Genomic DNA, 17,514 nt, shown 5'->3' with positions numbered 1-17,514 from the left:
ATTATACAATTAAAATTAGTTAATTACTAGTAAGATTAAATCTACTTTTATTCAACGGCAGATTTTCTGATCAACTGTGGTGTGTGTGTGTGTATGTGAGTTCGCGCGCGCATAATATGAATTTTTTTTTTTTTTTTTTTTATATTTGAAGCATTTTTATTCTAAAATTTTTTAACTTTTATGAGAGAGTTTAGATTTATACATGTGCTCTTATGCGTTAAAAAATCAGTCAGGATACAATATGCGCTAAAAATTAAACAGTAAAGATATTTTTTTCTCTGGTTTTCTTTAATAAAAATTTAAAAAATAGCTCAAAGATTAAAATATTTATTTTTTTTTTTTATATTTCTTCTCATTGCTTTCTGTCATTAAGTGGATAGGAAACTGCAGAATGTTTGATTGTAGCATAAAATTAATTATGAGAAAAAAAGATGAAAAACGATCGAGATGATTTGTCTTTATTGAAACTCATCGATATATCTCTTGATTCTATTTCGACATCATGAGATTAAAACTTTAATATCAGTCAGTACAAAAAGATTAAAACTTTAATCTCTTTTGTCTGCCCCGAGAGCACGCAATATTTAATTCAAAATCTTCTCAATAACGAAATTTAATTAATTAATTATTAATAATCTTCGGCAATTATATATTTTTTTAATTATTTGTCTTTTAGCGAATTTAATTAAGTTATTAAAATATAGATTAAATATGCGTATAAACACATATATTATTATATATTTTTACTTTAATAAAATAATATAGTTATAATATTATATGTATATGTGTGTATGTGTGTGTATGTGTGTGTGTAAAAAAAATATCATTAATAATAATATAGCAAATATATTTTATTCCTCTTACATTTTATTGTAAGCACATAATTATTAATAAAAATAAATATTATCTTTTCGCGCGCCGTATCAAATCGAAATATATAATAATAAGATTGAGCGGCATAACGTATCAGAATCAAATTTTTTGGGTTCGCCCTCGATTTCATTCGAACTTTTTCTCGGCAGGGACTTAAGGGCGGGATAAGCTTCGCTTCGCGTCTAAAAGTCGGTCGCAAATGCGCCAAGTCGAGTGGCGTCCACCGTTGATATCTGCAAACTCGGTCAGTAGGTCAACAGCAGATGCATTCGGTGCAGTTGCATATCTTGTCGTATAGATCAATATCCTCAATCTTTCCGTATCATTTTACTAAGCATCTACTTTTAACAAATTTTTTGATGCGTATAAATTTTAGTAAATAGTAATACTTAAAGAGTACTTTCTTTAATTTACTTAATTTAATTGCCAAATTGACACAGACACAGAAGACACCGAACGCGAAGATGTGATAAAAATGAAAACTATCAGATTATCAGAAGATAGATAAAAGAGTTTGATTAGAAACACAAATTTCGCTATCTCTATTTTAAATTATTATCAATCTAAAGCTGATAAATTTTCTATTGCATTTTTATCTTGCGTCCTTGGTTTGTATCATTTTTAGTTCTTTACTCTTTTATATATGTCTTTCATATGATTTTGTATTTATATATTGATCTCATTTTGTCGATATTTTTGTTTAAATTTTTTTTCTTTTTTATTACACACACACACACACATAACAAAAAAAATTTACATACATATATTTGTAAAATCATTTTTGGTCAAAGTAAAAATTCTCTTTGAGCGATTGTTTAGGAAATAAAAATATTATCTTTACTCTTTCTACAGACCACAAGGACGAAGAAATTTGTCAAACTGGCGCCTTTTAAGATTCGTTTCTCAAAGATGCTGAAGTCGCGGAATTCCGACAATAGTCGCAGCAATAGTGTAGAATTTGAAGAACAGCAACAACAAATTAATCAATCATTGCCATCAGGTACAAACGGATTTATAGATGCACCTGAAGCGGAAACGGACAAGAATTGTTTGTCGATTAGAAAAGAACAGATGATACCTAACTCGCCCCCGCCTTCGTATGAGCACGTCCTTGAAGAGGCAAGTGCGCTATATTTCAAATAAAAAATTTATCTTAGTCCAGTTTAAATTGTTAAACAATATAAAAATAATTTCTTTAATTTATTTTTAAAAATATAAAAATAACATTTGGTTGGTATTTTTTTTTTACTGTCGAATGTTGTACAGACCGTATTTAATTTCATGAATTGCACGTAGAAATACGATGAATTTTATATAAGAAGCAAACATCGAAGGACACAATATGCGCTTCATGCCTTTAGGTCACTGATCCACGACAATTCATTGATAGAAAGTGCGATACACGGATTAATATGCGATGCATATATAAATATCTGTACAGATACGTGCGATTGATAATTCGCGCCATTCGTTATTCACACATCGCATTATGACAAATGGTCTCGTCGCATATTGTATAATATTACTATTGTTGCGATTGCTATACTACTGCTAAAAATTTCGCGCAATTAAAGTATTATATGGTAGACGCACAATATCACTCCATAATATCTTATTAACGGAAATTTCGATGAAATTTCAGCAACTCAAAGATCGATATTGTTCAACTCTTACTATGATTGATATTTTTTCCTTTTACTATATCATGTTAAAGGAGCTTTTTGGAAATATGTCTCAATTCTTTTCTCAGTCACGAATATATTATAATTTAGACACGAATGGAATCGTCATTACGAGAGACAAAGGAGCAAGACGAGAAGAAACGGGCTCTTAGTAAAGAAAAGAGCATGGAGAACGCTGAGGACGGTGATGGGGATGACGATGACAATGGCGGTCCTGGAGGTGGAGACAAAAAAGCAGCCAAAACACCCAAGATACTTCACAAATCGAGCAAAGAATTCTACAAAGCAATGGCCAAACAGTGGGGCATAACTTGCAAAATGAGTGATCATTGTAGATGTCTAGATTGTCAGGTATATGTTTGCGAGATATTTCTGTTTTACAATTTAAGATAGATTAGCGGAAAATATATAAACATTGAAAATTTTAAATATAAAAATAAGGCTCTTAACGAATAAATCGAGAATATCGAAAATGGCAAGAAGAGCCAAGCGCGGTATTAAGGGCGCATCAAAGAAGGGCCGAAACGTCAGCGAATTAGATATGCTAGTGTAATCTTTTTATAATAAATTGATGCGCCCTTAATACCGCGCTTGGCTCTTCTTGCCATTTCTGATATTCTTGATTGACAAATGTGATAAAAAATCGAACTGAAATTAATTCGCGCAACTTATCTCTTTTATCGACGCGATATTATCGATTATTTGTGATTTTCTATTTAAAATTTCAAACGTGTACATTGTGTCATCATAAGATACATTCTGTCTCAGAGCCATTACTTTGACTGCGACTATGAGAAGGGTGAAGATAAGGGTGATGGCGGCCTCAGCGCCGGTACCCCGATGTTCATCTCCGAGGTGATGCACGGCACTGCCTGCGCTCTTCTGTAAACCGCCATTTCTTCCGGTTCCGTTTATCTCTCAACGGGCCAGCGGACATCTACCTGATTATAACACGCACAAAATGGCAATCGGCGCTAAAAAAAACGACAAGGAAGTATCGACGAGAGCCTCATATGTCACACAAATATGTGTAATGCATTTATATATTTTATTATGTATAAAATATCTAATGCTGCGCAAAGACAGGGAAAGACATTCTGGTGCGTTTCGCCGCTCTTATTTTCTTAGCATTCGATATAAATCTGTGTGTGTAACTATCTATGATTGTATTACACACATTGCGAAATATTAGACGGCATAGGCCATTCGCAAAATTATTTTCGACATTTCTGACAAGCATGTTGACATTCTCAACGCGAGTTATTTATTCTTATTGTGACTGGCTCGTAAAGACTAATTGTAGAGAGAGTACGTTGATTATTATAGCATCATTATATAGCTCATTTCAATTGGAATTTTACAATAGAGCTATGACGGATATGAAAGAATGAATACGACAACTTGATCCATCACTTCAAAATTATTGCGTTTTGAACTGTCATTATTTGAAAGTCTGACGATGATATATATCTTATAATTTTGCAAAATATATATTCTCATATAAATTTCTATAATATTTGAATATTTTTCTCTTGGGTTTGAAGATACAAGGAAATATATACAACTTAAACGAGCTCGAAAAAAATAAAAAATTATTTTATTTAACAAATATATGCTCTATGATTGGCATATGTTTTAACATATTATATGACGTGCTATATAAAAGAATTTGTACAATAATATGAAAAATGTAATTTCAAATGATCTGCACATGCACGTAATACGCCAGCTTTATTATTGACCAATCTATTGGGATATTAGGTAGAATGGCATCACACACACACACACACACATACACAAGTACATATATAAAATCAAAATTTTCGTTATCAAGATTATCTTACATTGAAATTGCTTTAAGCCGGATTGTATGGTTGAAATATATATATATATATATTATAATTTTTTTTTTTTTTCAAGAATTTATTTGTATTTTTGTTATATTGAGCATCACACATTTGCAACAAAAGCTATGTTAATAGCTCTACAAATTACTTTATATGGCATTAAGTATACCCACATCGAAAGTCGAAACATGCAATTTATAATAGTCGGTCTATTTCTCGATGCCGTAATCCCCAACATAGAGTTATTTGTCCAGAGTTGGACACTCTTAGCCTACTTTTTAAGCTTTGTATGTATATATATACTTTTATTAAAGAAAGTTTTGATAGTACGTATATTATCGTACATATCAGGATTTTAAGGCATATATATACAGTCGGATGCATTTCAGTATAAAGTATTTATAAATATATTTCATTATAGGCGAATTTCCGATTCTTCTCATTTTTTTTGCGAGTAGTTAAACTATATAATTGCCAAAAGATCTTCTTTTAAAGACATATGACAGAGAAATTTTTCATAATTATAAACGCACGTCGTTAATGCATTCGGCTGTACTATGCTATGTGAAGAGAAAAATTTATTATCAAAGAGGATATTGTTGCAGAGCGTTTTTTATATTGCTTTGTTACAGTACACGCGCAGAGAAAAGAATCTAATTCTCTATAAGGCTCTTTTTAAAGAAACGAGTGTTAAAAAGCATTAAAAATTTCTTATCTTCTACCCAGGAGAGAATAGTTAAATAACTAACGATTCTAAAAGTAGTAGTTATTTCTGTGAAGAATGTTCGAGAAAATCGAAACTCATGAAACACATGAAAGTATACTAGATCAAGCCCACGAATGAGGCCACAATGTTATTGTAATATAAATTCATGATGGGCAAAGTAGTAAGACAGTAATCGAAGAAAAAATTACAACAAAATATAATACAATGTACCTGCCTATATTTGTTTTTATAAAAATCATTCATTTGTATTTTACAGCAAAAGGGAAACATTTATACCGGTGTAGTTGCAATTACGCAGTTTGAATGCATAATATTACCATACGTTATTTCATATAGCATGTAAACCCTTATACTTATATTTTAATTAATTACAATTTTTTTAAGCCTCAGATATATTTGATGTAAAATCCACGTAAATATTCAATGTATAACTATGTAAATACGCATGCGAGGTTTCTTTTTTCTCACGACAGTTTATTGTGTTTTAAAATAATGTTAAAACAACGAAATATTTTACGCATTACTAGTCCCTTTATTAAAAATGTGTTGTACACAAATTGTGTTTATTTACTCTTTCTAACTTCTCTTACTTTTTTTCTCTTTCTTGTAAATGCGTGCGTGCGTGCATGCATGCGTATGTATACCGAGTATAGATATATGTATATAGAGAGACAAGCTAAAAGATAATAAATAAAAAATATATCTCTAGAACGCAAGAAAATTTTAATGAATCGATTAGAATGTGAGGAAAGGACAAAGTCACTGCTTAACTTCGATGCTTCCGATTAGCCTTATTATCCAACAAAGTTATCCATGCCATATAAAATAGTTTTCAATTGCATAAACAAATTATTAATTGTTCTTACGATCTGGGAATATTACTCGATTACAAATTATTTTTTACCATTCTGCAAATAAAATGTGTGTCGCGTGATCATATATTTGTAATATACTGGGTGGCCCATTTTAATCCATCTAGTCGAATATCTCAAAAACCAAGCCCGAAAGAGAAAAATGTTTCGGACAAAAGTTGTTTGGTCTCGAGGGGGCCATAAGATGGTGACAATGATTTGACCTTGGAAAATCATTTGAAGGTCATGTGAAGGTCAACTTTAAAATCTTAAATGGAAACCTCCATTTTTTATTTAGTATTCTTGTAGCTGACATCGAGAGCTTTCCAAAACACTATAATAAAGTATTTTTTTATTAAGTACTTTTTGAGTTATTTTATATTTTAATCTGACATATTTTGATATAAAAAATTAAATATCTCGTAAAATATTTAGTTTTTGATAATCTTACCGTAATACTTCTATGTACAGAATAATGAGACAAATCAATTAGTATAAAAAAAAAATTGTTTCTAAGAAAATTATTTACGATGTATTTTTTTAAACAATTATTTGTTTTTTTTTAGCACTAATTAATTTGTCTTATTATTCTGTACATAGAAGTATTACGGTAAAATTATCGAAAACTGAATATTTTACGAAATATTTTATTTTTATATCAAAATATGTCAGATTAAAATATAAAATAACTCAAAAAGTACTTAATGAAAAAATACTTTATTATAGTGTTGCGGAAAGCTCTCGACGTCAGCTACAAGAATACTAAATAAAAAATGGGGATTTCCACTTAAGATTTTAAAGTTGACCTTCACATGACCTTCAAATGATTTTCCAAGGTCAAATAATTGTCACCATCTTATGGCCCCCTCGAAACCAAACAACTTTTGTCCGAAACATTTTTCTCTTTCGGGCTTGGTTTTTGAGATATTCGACTGGATGGATTAAAATGGGCCACCCACAATAACGTATATAAAATCGGAAAAGTGAAAAAACGACCAGCATTATTGTATGATAATTATTGGAAGCACAAAGAATGATGTATGGGGTATATTGTAAATAAAGCATTCTTCAGATTTCATCTATAAATTAATGTAACCGATTCGGAAAGTTCGTCTTCTCTACGGAATAGGAAAGATTTAATTGCGTGGATATCATTTTTCTCCACATACACAATACTTAATTTCCAGCAGGAAATATTTAAGTCTCAGAGTCAGTCAATTGTCATTTATACTTTTATATATGTCATTCTCAGTATATATACTTTGTCCGTCTTTAAATATATATTTCGAAGTATAATATTATATATAGTGAATCTGTCTCTCTGATACAAATATTTGTGTAATCGCCGTATATTTAAATATTTAATATTGTAAATCAATGTAATTGAAAGAATGCGCATCTCTTTTGCGTATTGGACCATAACTTTACATTCGCACTAAGTTCGAAAATTACAATAAATCAGAGCGCACACTATATTAAAGTCTGCAAAAAGGAATGTCAATAACGATCGACATTGTATATTACGATAAAACTGTCAATTAGTTATATTTTCTAATAGATTATTGAATCGAATGAATTTGAGAGAATAAGAAGAGAATGGGAGAAGGAAGAATAGGGGTCACACGAAAACACACACACACATACATACACAACTATCGGTCGATCAATTTGTTCATAATTGGGCGTAATTTGTTTAGCAAGTATATCTATTAATATAAGTACTTAAGAAATATGTCGCGACTTGGAACTGTTCTTGCATTAAATCGGTCGTTTGAAATCATAGATAAAATAACATTGTGTAAAATCTAGATCATGTGTACGCAAAAAGTATTTATTCTGTGTATGTATATGATGTATAGAGAAAGTGAGTAATACATATGACAGAAGTCTTTAAAATATAAAATATATATATATATATATATATATATAAAATATTAAAAAAAATATATATATATACATATATAAAGAGAAAAAGAGAGAAAGAGAGAGAGAGAGAGAGAATATATTGAGAATTGACTGTAAAATTCGATGTATTCTGACAAATTCTAATAGCACTAATAAACAAGGCCTAACCGGTATATACGATACTTTTCTGTTTAAACTTAAAGTCTAATAAATTAAATTATTCTCAAATTTTCCATTTCCGTTATGTATACGTATACAGGGTGTCCGGTAAAGATCGTGCCAACGCTCGTGAGCACAGTAGGGCACAGTAAATTGAACATAAAAAATCCTGTAATCATTTTTTTTTTCCATAACGCTTAATAAAGCAGTTATTATTGAGTAAAATCTGCCAATCAGCGTCGATCTTTAGCCGCGCGACTGGTGGTGTGCGTGAGCGCACCGTCACTACGGCGGCGCACACTATCAGGCGGGCGGCTCACCGATATGCGTGCGGCTAAAGATCGGCGCTGATCGACCAGACTTTACTCAATAATAATATCCTCGTTAAGCGTTATGTAAAAAAAAATGTTACGGGACTCTTCGGTTCAGTTTACTGTGCTCTACCCGCTTACGAGCGTTGGAACAATCTTTATCGGACACCCTGTATATTGTATATAATTTCTCACTCTTTCAAAACTCACATTTATATCCCATCTCATTTCTTTTCCTTTTCTCCCTCATTCTGTCAGCTGTTCCACACCTTGCAACCTTCCCCCTTCCTCACACCGCAAGCGCCACTTGCGTATCGCTCGGTCGGTCGGTCCGATCCCTTCTTCTATGATGCACGTTTGCGCTCGCTCACTCACACTCACGTCAGTTCTCAGTTTGTTCGGTATCGTATTATGCTGCGGTCAGACCGCGTCGCACCGCGTTGCTGCAGTCGTGCCGCGTCAGTGCGTCCGAGCTGTTGCCGTTGCGTTTGCTTCGGTGCACCTTCGAGTGAATTTATTTCGGGAAATTCTTGCAACGCGATCGGAAAATCGCTGTGGCATGCGCCTGGCGGGAAAATGGGCAAGACCGCCAGCAAACTGAAATCGCGGAGAAGCCAGAGTCAGTGCTCATTTTCCTACACGTTACATATAATAACCACGTTTCTTTTCGCATTGCTTTTCCACGTGCATAGATTGTCTCGAGTCCATCGCGATCTTTTATCCCTCGATAGGAAATACCGATAGGGCGGTGCGTCTACCGACATCCCGTGTAGAAAGTTTTGATTGAACGAGGTATGCGTATTTGTAACAAGATAGATGAAAAAAAAAAATAAATAAATAATTGTTTGAATTTTTTTTCAACATCCAAGCATTCGTCATGATATTGATAAATGAAAAATTGCAATTGCGCGTTAGTCTGGTGAGTCTAGTGAGTTTATATGTAGTGAAGTTTCCGATGGTGTGTCATTGACGAGGGAAAGGCGACTGGCGATGTCGCGCACGTCGCATTTATCGCTGATGACGTATGCGTGCGGATCGGATTGTATGAAGACACGTGTGCATTCTGTTTAATCTTCGCATCCCTATCTCATCTCTCCATTCGTACGATCGTATATCGTATATACAATAGACCGGGGGAAACCGAGAGAACGGCGTTCGTATATATCATAACGTAAATTGTATAATGTCGCGCATGTCGCATTTATCGCTCATGCATGCGCGTGGATCGGATTATACGAAGACACGTGTATATTCTGTCTAATCAACGCATCCCCACCTCATCTCTCCATCCGCGTACGATTGTATTATCGTACGTATACGATAGACGGGGGAAACCGAGACAGCGGCGTTAATAAAACATAACGTAAATTGTATAAACGTTACGTAAGTAATATCCAATACGCAACGATGCATACGTAACTCAAGTAATATACAGGGTGTCCCATTTTAAAGGACCCACTCAAATATCTCAGAAACACTACGTTAAAACGAAAAATGTTTCAAACAAAAGTTGTGTGGCTTCGAGGGGGCCATAAGATGGTGACAATGATTTGACCTTGGAAAATCATTTGAAGGTCATGCGAAGGTCAACTTTAAAATCTTAAATGGAAACCCCCATTGTTTATTAAGTATTCTTGTAGCTGACATCGAGAGCTTTCCAAAACACTATAATAAAGTCTTTTTTTATTAAGTACTTTTTGAGTTATTTTATATTTTAATCTGACAAATTTTGATATAAAAAATAAAATATTTCGTAAAATATTCAGTTTTCGATATTTTTACCGTAATACTTCTATGTACAGAATAATAAGACAAATTAATTAGTGCCAAAAAAAAAATAATTGTTTAAAAAAATACATTGTAAATAATTTTCTTAAAAACAATTTTTTTTTTTTTTTATACTAATTGATTTGTCTCATTATTCTGTACATAGAAGTATTACGGTAAGATTATCAAAAACTAAATATTTTACGAGATATTTAATTTTTTATATCAAAATATGTCAGATTAAAATATAAAATAACTCAAAAAGTACTTAATGAAAAAATACTTTATTATAGTGTTTTGGAAAGCTCTCGATGTCAGGTACAAGAATACTAAATAAAAAATGGGGGTTTCCATTTAAGATTTTAAAGCCTTCACATGACCTTCAAATGATTTTCCAAGGTCAAATCATTGTCACCATCTTATGGCCCCCTCGAAACCACACAACTTTTGTTTGAAACATTTTTCTCTTTCGGGCTTGGTTTTTGAGATATTTGAGTGGGTCCTTTAAAATGGGACACCCTGTATGTCAACGAATGAATACATTCATATAATATTGTATGTATATACGAATCAACGTTAAACCAACATGAAATTTACGATTATATTATATCGTTGGCGTACTAAAATTATTATAAAAACCAATGAAGAATATAGCTTAAAGATACGAAAACAAAGAATATATTTCATTTTTTAATCAATTTTTATCTTTCTAATTTATATCACTCTGTGTGTTATGTATATATTAAATGCGATAGACATTTCAAGTATTTTAGCGTGTCATAAAAAATAGGATCAAAAATTATTTAGCTTTAAAATCATGATTATTTTGCCATTATTTTCATAATTAAATTTTACAAATTTCAAGTTTTGCAACAGAAAAATTGTGCTATAATTGCCTTTTTATTTTTTAATTAATAGCATTTTTCTAAATATTGCAAAAAAAAAATATATATATATATATTCAACAAAGAACAACGTTATCACTGTCACTAGGTATTATGTTCACTTGTGGACAGAGGAAGCGATTGATTAGAGGAAAGAAATGAGCGGACAAATGTAATACGCAGTAAATGTAAATGCGAGAAAAAGAGACAGCAAAGCGGATAATATACGTATGAGAAAGTGAAAGAAACAAACGATCCTACTCACCTGCATTCCACTACCTCGCTTTTTCAAACGCGAACAAGTTATCGAAAGGTAAGGGGGTTCCATAGCTCCATGTCCATGGTAGATTGAAACCAAGTTTGATCCAAACCGTTTATGCATGCGCGCATAATCACGAAAATGTGAAACACCTTTAATACATTGCAAGTAGCAATTTGGTTGAGCTCTGAGTGTGTTGCTCTTTTAATACTAATTTAAAAATTCAAAATGCTAAATATTATATGTGATTTGCTCTTTCTATCTTTCTCTCCCAAATGACGTCAATAAAGTTATAACAATTATGCTAATTATTGCTTATTGTCGTGCAAAATTGTACAATGTAACAGCTGTGGGAATAGAATTATAGTAAAATTAAGAAACGGCGCAAACATGCGTGAGTGTAGGTTGAGATTCACGTATTTATTATGCGTGTTGTATTAAGCTAATTTTATAGCGATATGCGTGAAAATATCTCGTGTAAGTTTTAAAGTTGCATAATAATTGTGTGGAGATCAGACCATTACGAATCTCAAAATGAAAATCTTAACCAGTAATGTAATAATATTATTAAATAAGTGAAAGAGATTCAACGAGAAAATATATTACGCAATAAAATATGCACCTCGTTCTGAATTGCGTAAAAATTGTTTTTATTTAAGATTACACTAATTACTATCAAGCGCGTAATTATCATTGTCATTAATATCAAATTAAAAGTCTTTTATTATTAATAATCAATTTTTGCATTCATATATTAATTTATTATAATTTGATTAAAAAAGAAGATGCGGTAAGCTTCGCATGTAAATTTTTCTGTGCTTTTTTTAGGCATAGCATGGAGCTTTCGATTCCCATCTATGAATGCACTGCAGACCCTAGGCACCAGCGGCCGACGACGCAAACGAAACGGTCTTGCTTCATTGGACTCGTGTAAAGATCTTCGGCAAAAAAGGCACACGATACATCTACAACCGGAAACGATCATTCAGAAGGAGCCAAGTTTAATTGTGACATTGCCGTCACCTAACAATTTCTCTAGGAGTAATTCAAGGTATGTCTCAAAATTATAAAACTTATGAATTAGTCGCGAAGGTATCGAAATACCGGTACGAGATTATAATGGAACTGAAGGTTCCCCCGAACCGGTTTTCTTAGATCTTTGTCTTTAAGATACAAGACGTATTTACCTCGGTATACGATAGTCGTCAACAAATGCGAGAATTTCACACATATCTTACCTATATTTATTATATTGCTAGATTGCAATATAATATATGCAAATTTACATTATAGTTTTTCTCTCTTTCTCTCTTTTCACAACATGGAATTATTGCAGAGAGAGAGAGAGAGAGAGAGAAATTATGGACAGACTTTAATTATGATGATAATAAAAATTTGAAATAAATAAAACTGCATAAAAAGATCATACTTTGAAATTATTTTCTTTACAATATGGAAGTACAATATATTGACCGAAAATGCACCTCGATGCTGCTTATCGAACGTTTTCGGATGACGCAAGCGCATCTTGGCCGCACACCCCTCCTCCCCCTTTACAGAGCTCTTATCCGAGATCAATAACCCCCATATTGACGGAATAACCCATTCGAAAGCATTAAAAGATAACGCTACATTTTTTACTAACTGCTTTGCATTTTTAGATGCGAAACAACATGAGAAGCATCTAATCTCGATGCGGATCTATTTCGATATTAGTCATCTGTCAAAACTGCTCGCTTTGACAGACGGGAAAAGGAACAAGTAGAAGCAGAGCGGGTGAAAACAACGAGGGCGATAACTCGCAGTGACGTATAATCAAGGGTTTAAAAATGCGTAGAAATGGTAATAGTTATTGTCGCGTGAATGATGAATGATTCATTGACTTTGTAATTATTTTAATACGGAAATTTGATCTTGGTGTACCACATAGAATACAAGTTCTGTCAAATTTTTGAGTTTATCAGATACAGATATGTGGGCAAAGAAGAAAATATTTTCATGCAATTAATTTCTCCTTGTGTCCTGTCTCTTTCTTCATCGCGCGTTTTTCATATAATCTTATTAATATCCGGTGATACTCTTGTGATACCTTGCGAAAATACGGACCTGCGGCCCGAGTTTGTAAGCTTGCGCTGGTCAGTGGGGTGCGTGCGCGTGCTCTGAGAATCGAGAATACAGACAAATTCTATCTGCCCATTCGAAGAGCCGCATAGAGAGTTCTCCTTTTAGAAGACATCGCAATTCACGAGAGAGAATTGCGTCGAAAACAACAGTCGTGAAATGTGACGGGTTAAAGGTTTCATTCTGATCGCAGGACACCGGAGGACGACAGCGACGCGAAGGAGGATCGCTACATATGTCCCTCCCAAAGTGAATCGTCATCGACGAAGGCACTTGAGAGCAACAACAATTTGTCTCTGCCGATGGTGAGTACTCGATTGTACACAGACAATTTTGTTTTCCATTATAAATTTTGATGGTTGTTTGAAAGAAAATGTATAGAATTAATTGAGAATCCAAAAATTTATTTAAAAAAGAGTTGGATTAATTAAATTAATTTATTTATTTATATCGAGATCAATCTTGATACAGTGTATCATGATTTTTGTAAAAATTAGTTATATGTAATTTAATTAATTTAATTAACTCTACATATTATATGGCATAGAATGCCATACTTTTTACCTATAAATGTTTTTAAAAAATTTTTTATAATAAAATCTTATATGTATTTGTGCAAACGTATAATCATAAATCTCAATTAAAGTGACAACACTAGCCTTTTAACGCAATACAAAGGAAACGATACACTCGAGTAATGATAGGTTGTGCAATAACCAAGCTTGTTAATGCGATATGTCGATGACGCGAGAACAAACTACGACCATGTGACGAAGAACTGAAGGCTCTTTTTGTTAAGCCAATCATCGCTAGACTGCAAAGTCCCGTCTTCTTCCTGTCTTGATTGCTACAATTGTCTTACGCAGAACGCTCGCGCGATATATTATACTATCACCGTCTCTTCTGTCATTCCGAGTAATTAATTAAGAATATAAGAAGATATCGACATGATATTAATTCATTGAATTCAAGATAATAATGACTCATATATTTATATAAAGTAAAAAAAGTTCAAGTTTGACCTTTTTCCGAGTATATGCTAGCGAGTGCGTATTTTAATTTAATTAATACAAGAGTGCGATCTAATTGGCGCTATAAATATTTTGAAGCGTTTAAAAAATTCAAAGGCTTCAAATAAACTGCTGAAAACAGAAAATGTCCAATAAGAAATATAAATTTTCTTTTGTTTGATCGCAGGAAGCACCTGAGGAATCCACTCGCAAGCTCTTAGAAAGAGAATTGCGGCTACTCGATCCGCGAGATTTACGATCGCACGCTTGGTACCATGGCAGTACGTTACGTGGCGGTCGAAAAGGTGCGGAGATAGAAGTACCGAATGACGGGGACTTTTTGGTGCGCGATTGCGCCTCTCAACCCGGCAACTACGTTCTGACCGTGCGCTGGAAAAGCCAACCACTTCATTTTGTTATTAATAAGGTAAATAAGGTTGCGATTATTAATTAATAGGATTAATTGCGATTATATTAACTCAATTCGATGAAACAAAAGCGCCTTAAGATTATTAGCTTGCAGTTAATTATCTTATGAACAACGTTTGTAGTTATTTATCAACAGAATGAACAAATTCGCTTAAAATACTTTAAGAGATCACATTGTCTTATAAATGTTTAAATATAGCTTTCCTCGATAGGTTGTAATTCAGCCCGACACGGTTTATGAGAGGGCGCAATATCAGTTTGAAGATGAGGCCTTCGATACAGTTGCCGATTTAATAACTTTCTACGTCGGCAGTGGCCGGCCAATCAGCCAAGCCAGTGGCGCTCGCATCATTAATCCAAAGCCCAGATCGGTTCCATTGACGTGCATTGCGGGAACCACAAACAATCAGCATTGCTCTAATTCTTCTTCGTCCTCTTTGTCCACTGGTTCGCCACCTCGTTTACCCAAGAAACAGCAACGCAGCCATTCTCTGACCGCTCAACATCATGGTTCCGATCAACATGTCGTCCTAGAGGATAATCAACAAACAGGTCCACAGTTACCTATCCAGTCTAGTACTTTACCACGAATACCGCCGATTCAAAGCCAGCCGCCCTCGTGTTCTCTATCTTTGGGCCGGCAGAAGATTATTCGAGTAATCTCTGATCCAGCACTGCAGCAACAACAGCAACAATTATCGAGTCTAAATCTGCAAAATACTCTGGGTACGGCGCCACCCAAGCCTCCCAGAGTGCCCTATGTGCCAAGTCATCAACATCATCATCATCATCATCATCACCACTACCACCATCATCATCATCAAAGCTATCAGGCTTCTGGCAGCGACAGCGGAAACGGATCGGGAGATAGCGAGTTTGAGACCAACAACTCCGGTGGGGCTAGCAATCCTTCCTCCTCAGTGCCAATTAAGGGTGTAGTAATACGCAGCCATTATAACAGTAACAATGGCATTAATGATAACAATGGCAGCGAGTACGAATTATCTGCAGAGGAACAGTTGGTGGTAGCCGCGCCGTCTCTAGAAATTATCACAATGCTCGATATCGAGGGCTTTACCACGCTCCTCTTACCAGCTGGCGAACACAGACCTCTGGATCCGATAGCCTTGAGGGGAGTCTCAGGAATGTTGTTAGACTCGGCACCAAGAGTACTCGCTTCCCATCTCACGAAAATTGATCTCGAAGTGGCGCTTGAACCAGGATCCGGAAATAGAACTGGATTGAGCGGTATCGAGCTAGCAACTCTTCCTCATGGTAGACAAGCTAGAATGGATTTGATTGAGAGATCGGAATGTTTGAAACTACTGGTGGCAGTTACTGTGCTAGCTGGGGCCACGGCTATAGGTAAGTCTTGTAACGTGCTAATTATTCTATTTACTTTTGACATAACATTTCTGATTATAGAAATAAGAAAAAGAGAGAAACTTAATGTTTATACTAAGTAAATTATGAAAAACAACAGTTAATCTCTCTTGTATTAAACTTTAAGGAATAATAATTGTTAATATTGCAGAAAGGGCGGCTACCATTAGCAAATGGATCAAAGTAGCGATCGACACTAAAACCGCGCTCGGCAATCTGTACGGTTTCTGTGGCGTAATGCTCGGCCTGTGCTTACCGCAAATTCAGAGACTGGCTAATACATGGCATTTACTAAGACAAAAACATACAGATGAAGCTTTTAGTTTTGAAGCAAAACTAAGGCCTACTTTGCGGGCTATGAACGAATGTACCAATCCGCAGGCGCCTAATACGACATTGCCACATTTGCTACCAATTGCGTTACTCGGAGAACGCAGTCCTGAAGATGTTTTAGGTATTTATCAAAAATAATTATTTTTACTAAAAATATTGAAGTATTATTTCTATCCTATCACTTTTTTTCTTCTCTCTTTCAATGTTAGTATTATTTTTGCTGTTCACAGGCACCGTGGCCCCTTCCGGACTCGCGGCAGCAATTCTTTCATCGTGGGAAAATTCGGCGCCCGATTGCGGTCTGTCGATTGTCTGGTCGCATCTCGAAGCAGCTCGTAAACTAGCCGAGAGTCTGCCACTTTTTCGCAGAAATGCAGAAATCGCCTTGGAAGGTTGCAGAAGCGACGAATTACTATCAGACGCCTTTCGTACCGAATTTCATATTAAGTTTTTGTGGGGCAGCCGCGGTGCAACTGTTGCCCCTGAAGAACGTCATCTTAAATTTATCCAAGTCCTTGATGCAATGTACGATAAATGTGCAGCTAGCGAAGTGACTGCTTAAAAGACAACTACAAACATCAAGAATAAAAAAAAAAGAATCTCCGCGCGAACATTGTTTCTTTTTCTAAAATTATTTAAACCATCGCGTTGAAAAATTTCTTTTTATAATTTTTTATATAATTACGAGTTTGATACCGTAAAAATTAGAATATCCAATGTATTACTATATATAAACCATACTGTTGTAGTTCCGAATCCCAAAAATATCAGACGATCTTATGCAATACGATCTTATCTAATACAATGCTTATTTCAAGCAAACAACAGTGAGAGTATCCAAAGAAGCGATCAAGTTGAAGTCTACTTATCTATCTACTGTCAACTGTACTTAAATTTAATTAACACTAGATTTCAATAATGTTATGTTAATAAATATTGTTAATATTTGTGTACAAACAATATACGAATTAAA

At 34.1% G+C, this 17,514-nt stretch overlaps 3 protein-coding genes across 14 annotated transcripts in view; 2 read left to right on the top strand and 1 right to left on the bottom strand.

Annotated features, from left to right (window-relative positions):
- LOC138934232 (uncharacterized) overlaps nt 1-6,125 on the top strand; it is a 60,988-nt gene extending 54,863 nt beyond the window's left edge. For 8 of the 9 annotated variants that reach the window (XM_070297754.1, XM_070297753.1, XM_070297756.1 and 5 more), the window contains 3 exons: nt 1,726-1,992; nt 2,646-2,906; nt 3,324-6,125. In XM_070297754.1, coding sequence (XP_070153855.1) covers nt 1,783-1,992; nt 2,646-2,906; nt 3,324-3,443 — 591 coding nt within the window. In that variant the 5' untranslated portion in view covers nt 1,726-1,782 and the 3' untranslated portion in view covers nt 3,444-6,125. Of the gene's footprint in view, nt 1-1,022; nt 1,118-1,725; nt 1,993-2,645; nt 2,907-3,323 lie in introns of all 9 variants that reach the window. The other variant, XM_070297749.1, reaches the window with a different exon arrangement.
- LOC138934231 (uncharacterized) overlaps nt 1-9,195 on the bottom strand; it is a 21,682-nt gene extending 12,487 nt beyond the window's left edge. The window contains exon 1 of the mRNA XM_070297747.1: nt 8,566-9,195. The gene's annotated coding sequence lies outside the window, so the exon portion shown is untranslated. The remainder of the gene's footprint in view (nt 1-8,565) is intronic.
- Nucleotides 8,733-17,514, top strand: LOC138934227 (breast cancer anti-estrogen resistance protein 3 homolog). 4 transcript variants are annotated; one of them, XM_070297739.1, is made up of 8 exons: nt 8,733-8,974; nt 11,116-11,319; nt 12,094-12,316; nt 13,580-13,691; nt 14,584-14,823; nt 15,038-16,190; nt 16,360-16,662; nt 16,772-17,514. In XM_070297739.1, exons 3-8 carry the CDS (start codon nt 12,123-12,125, stop codon nt 17,101-17,103), a joined length of 2,334 nt encoding a protein of 777 aa, XP_070153840.1. In that variant the 5' UTR covers nt 8,733-8,974; nt 11,116-11,319; nt 12,094-12,122; the 3' UTR covers nt 17,104-17,514. The 4 variants fall into 4 exon arrangements, with proteins under 4 accessions (XP_070153840.1, XP_070153837.1, XP_070153839.1 ...); XM_070297737.1 differs by lacking the exon at nt 8,733-8,974 and adding an exon at nt 9,515-9,738; XM_070297736.1 differs by lacking the exon at nt 11,116-11,319.

This window comes from Polyergus mexicanus, unplaced genomic scaffold (assembly GCF_030449975.1).
Source record: "Polyergus mexicanus isolate NDT 795.1 unplaced genomic scaffold, iyPolMexi1.0 SCAF_6, whole genome shotgun sequence".
Taxonomy (NCBI): Eukaryota; Metazoa; Arthropoda; class Insecta; order Hymenoptera; family Formicidae; genus Polyergus; species Polyergus mexicanus.
The sequence above is the reverse complement of the archived record's forward strand: the minus strand, read 5'-3'. Positions and strand labels throughout refer to the sequence as shown.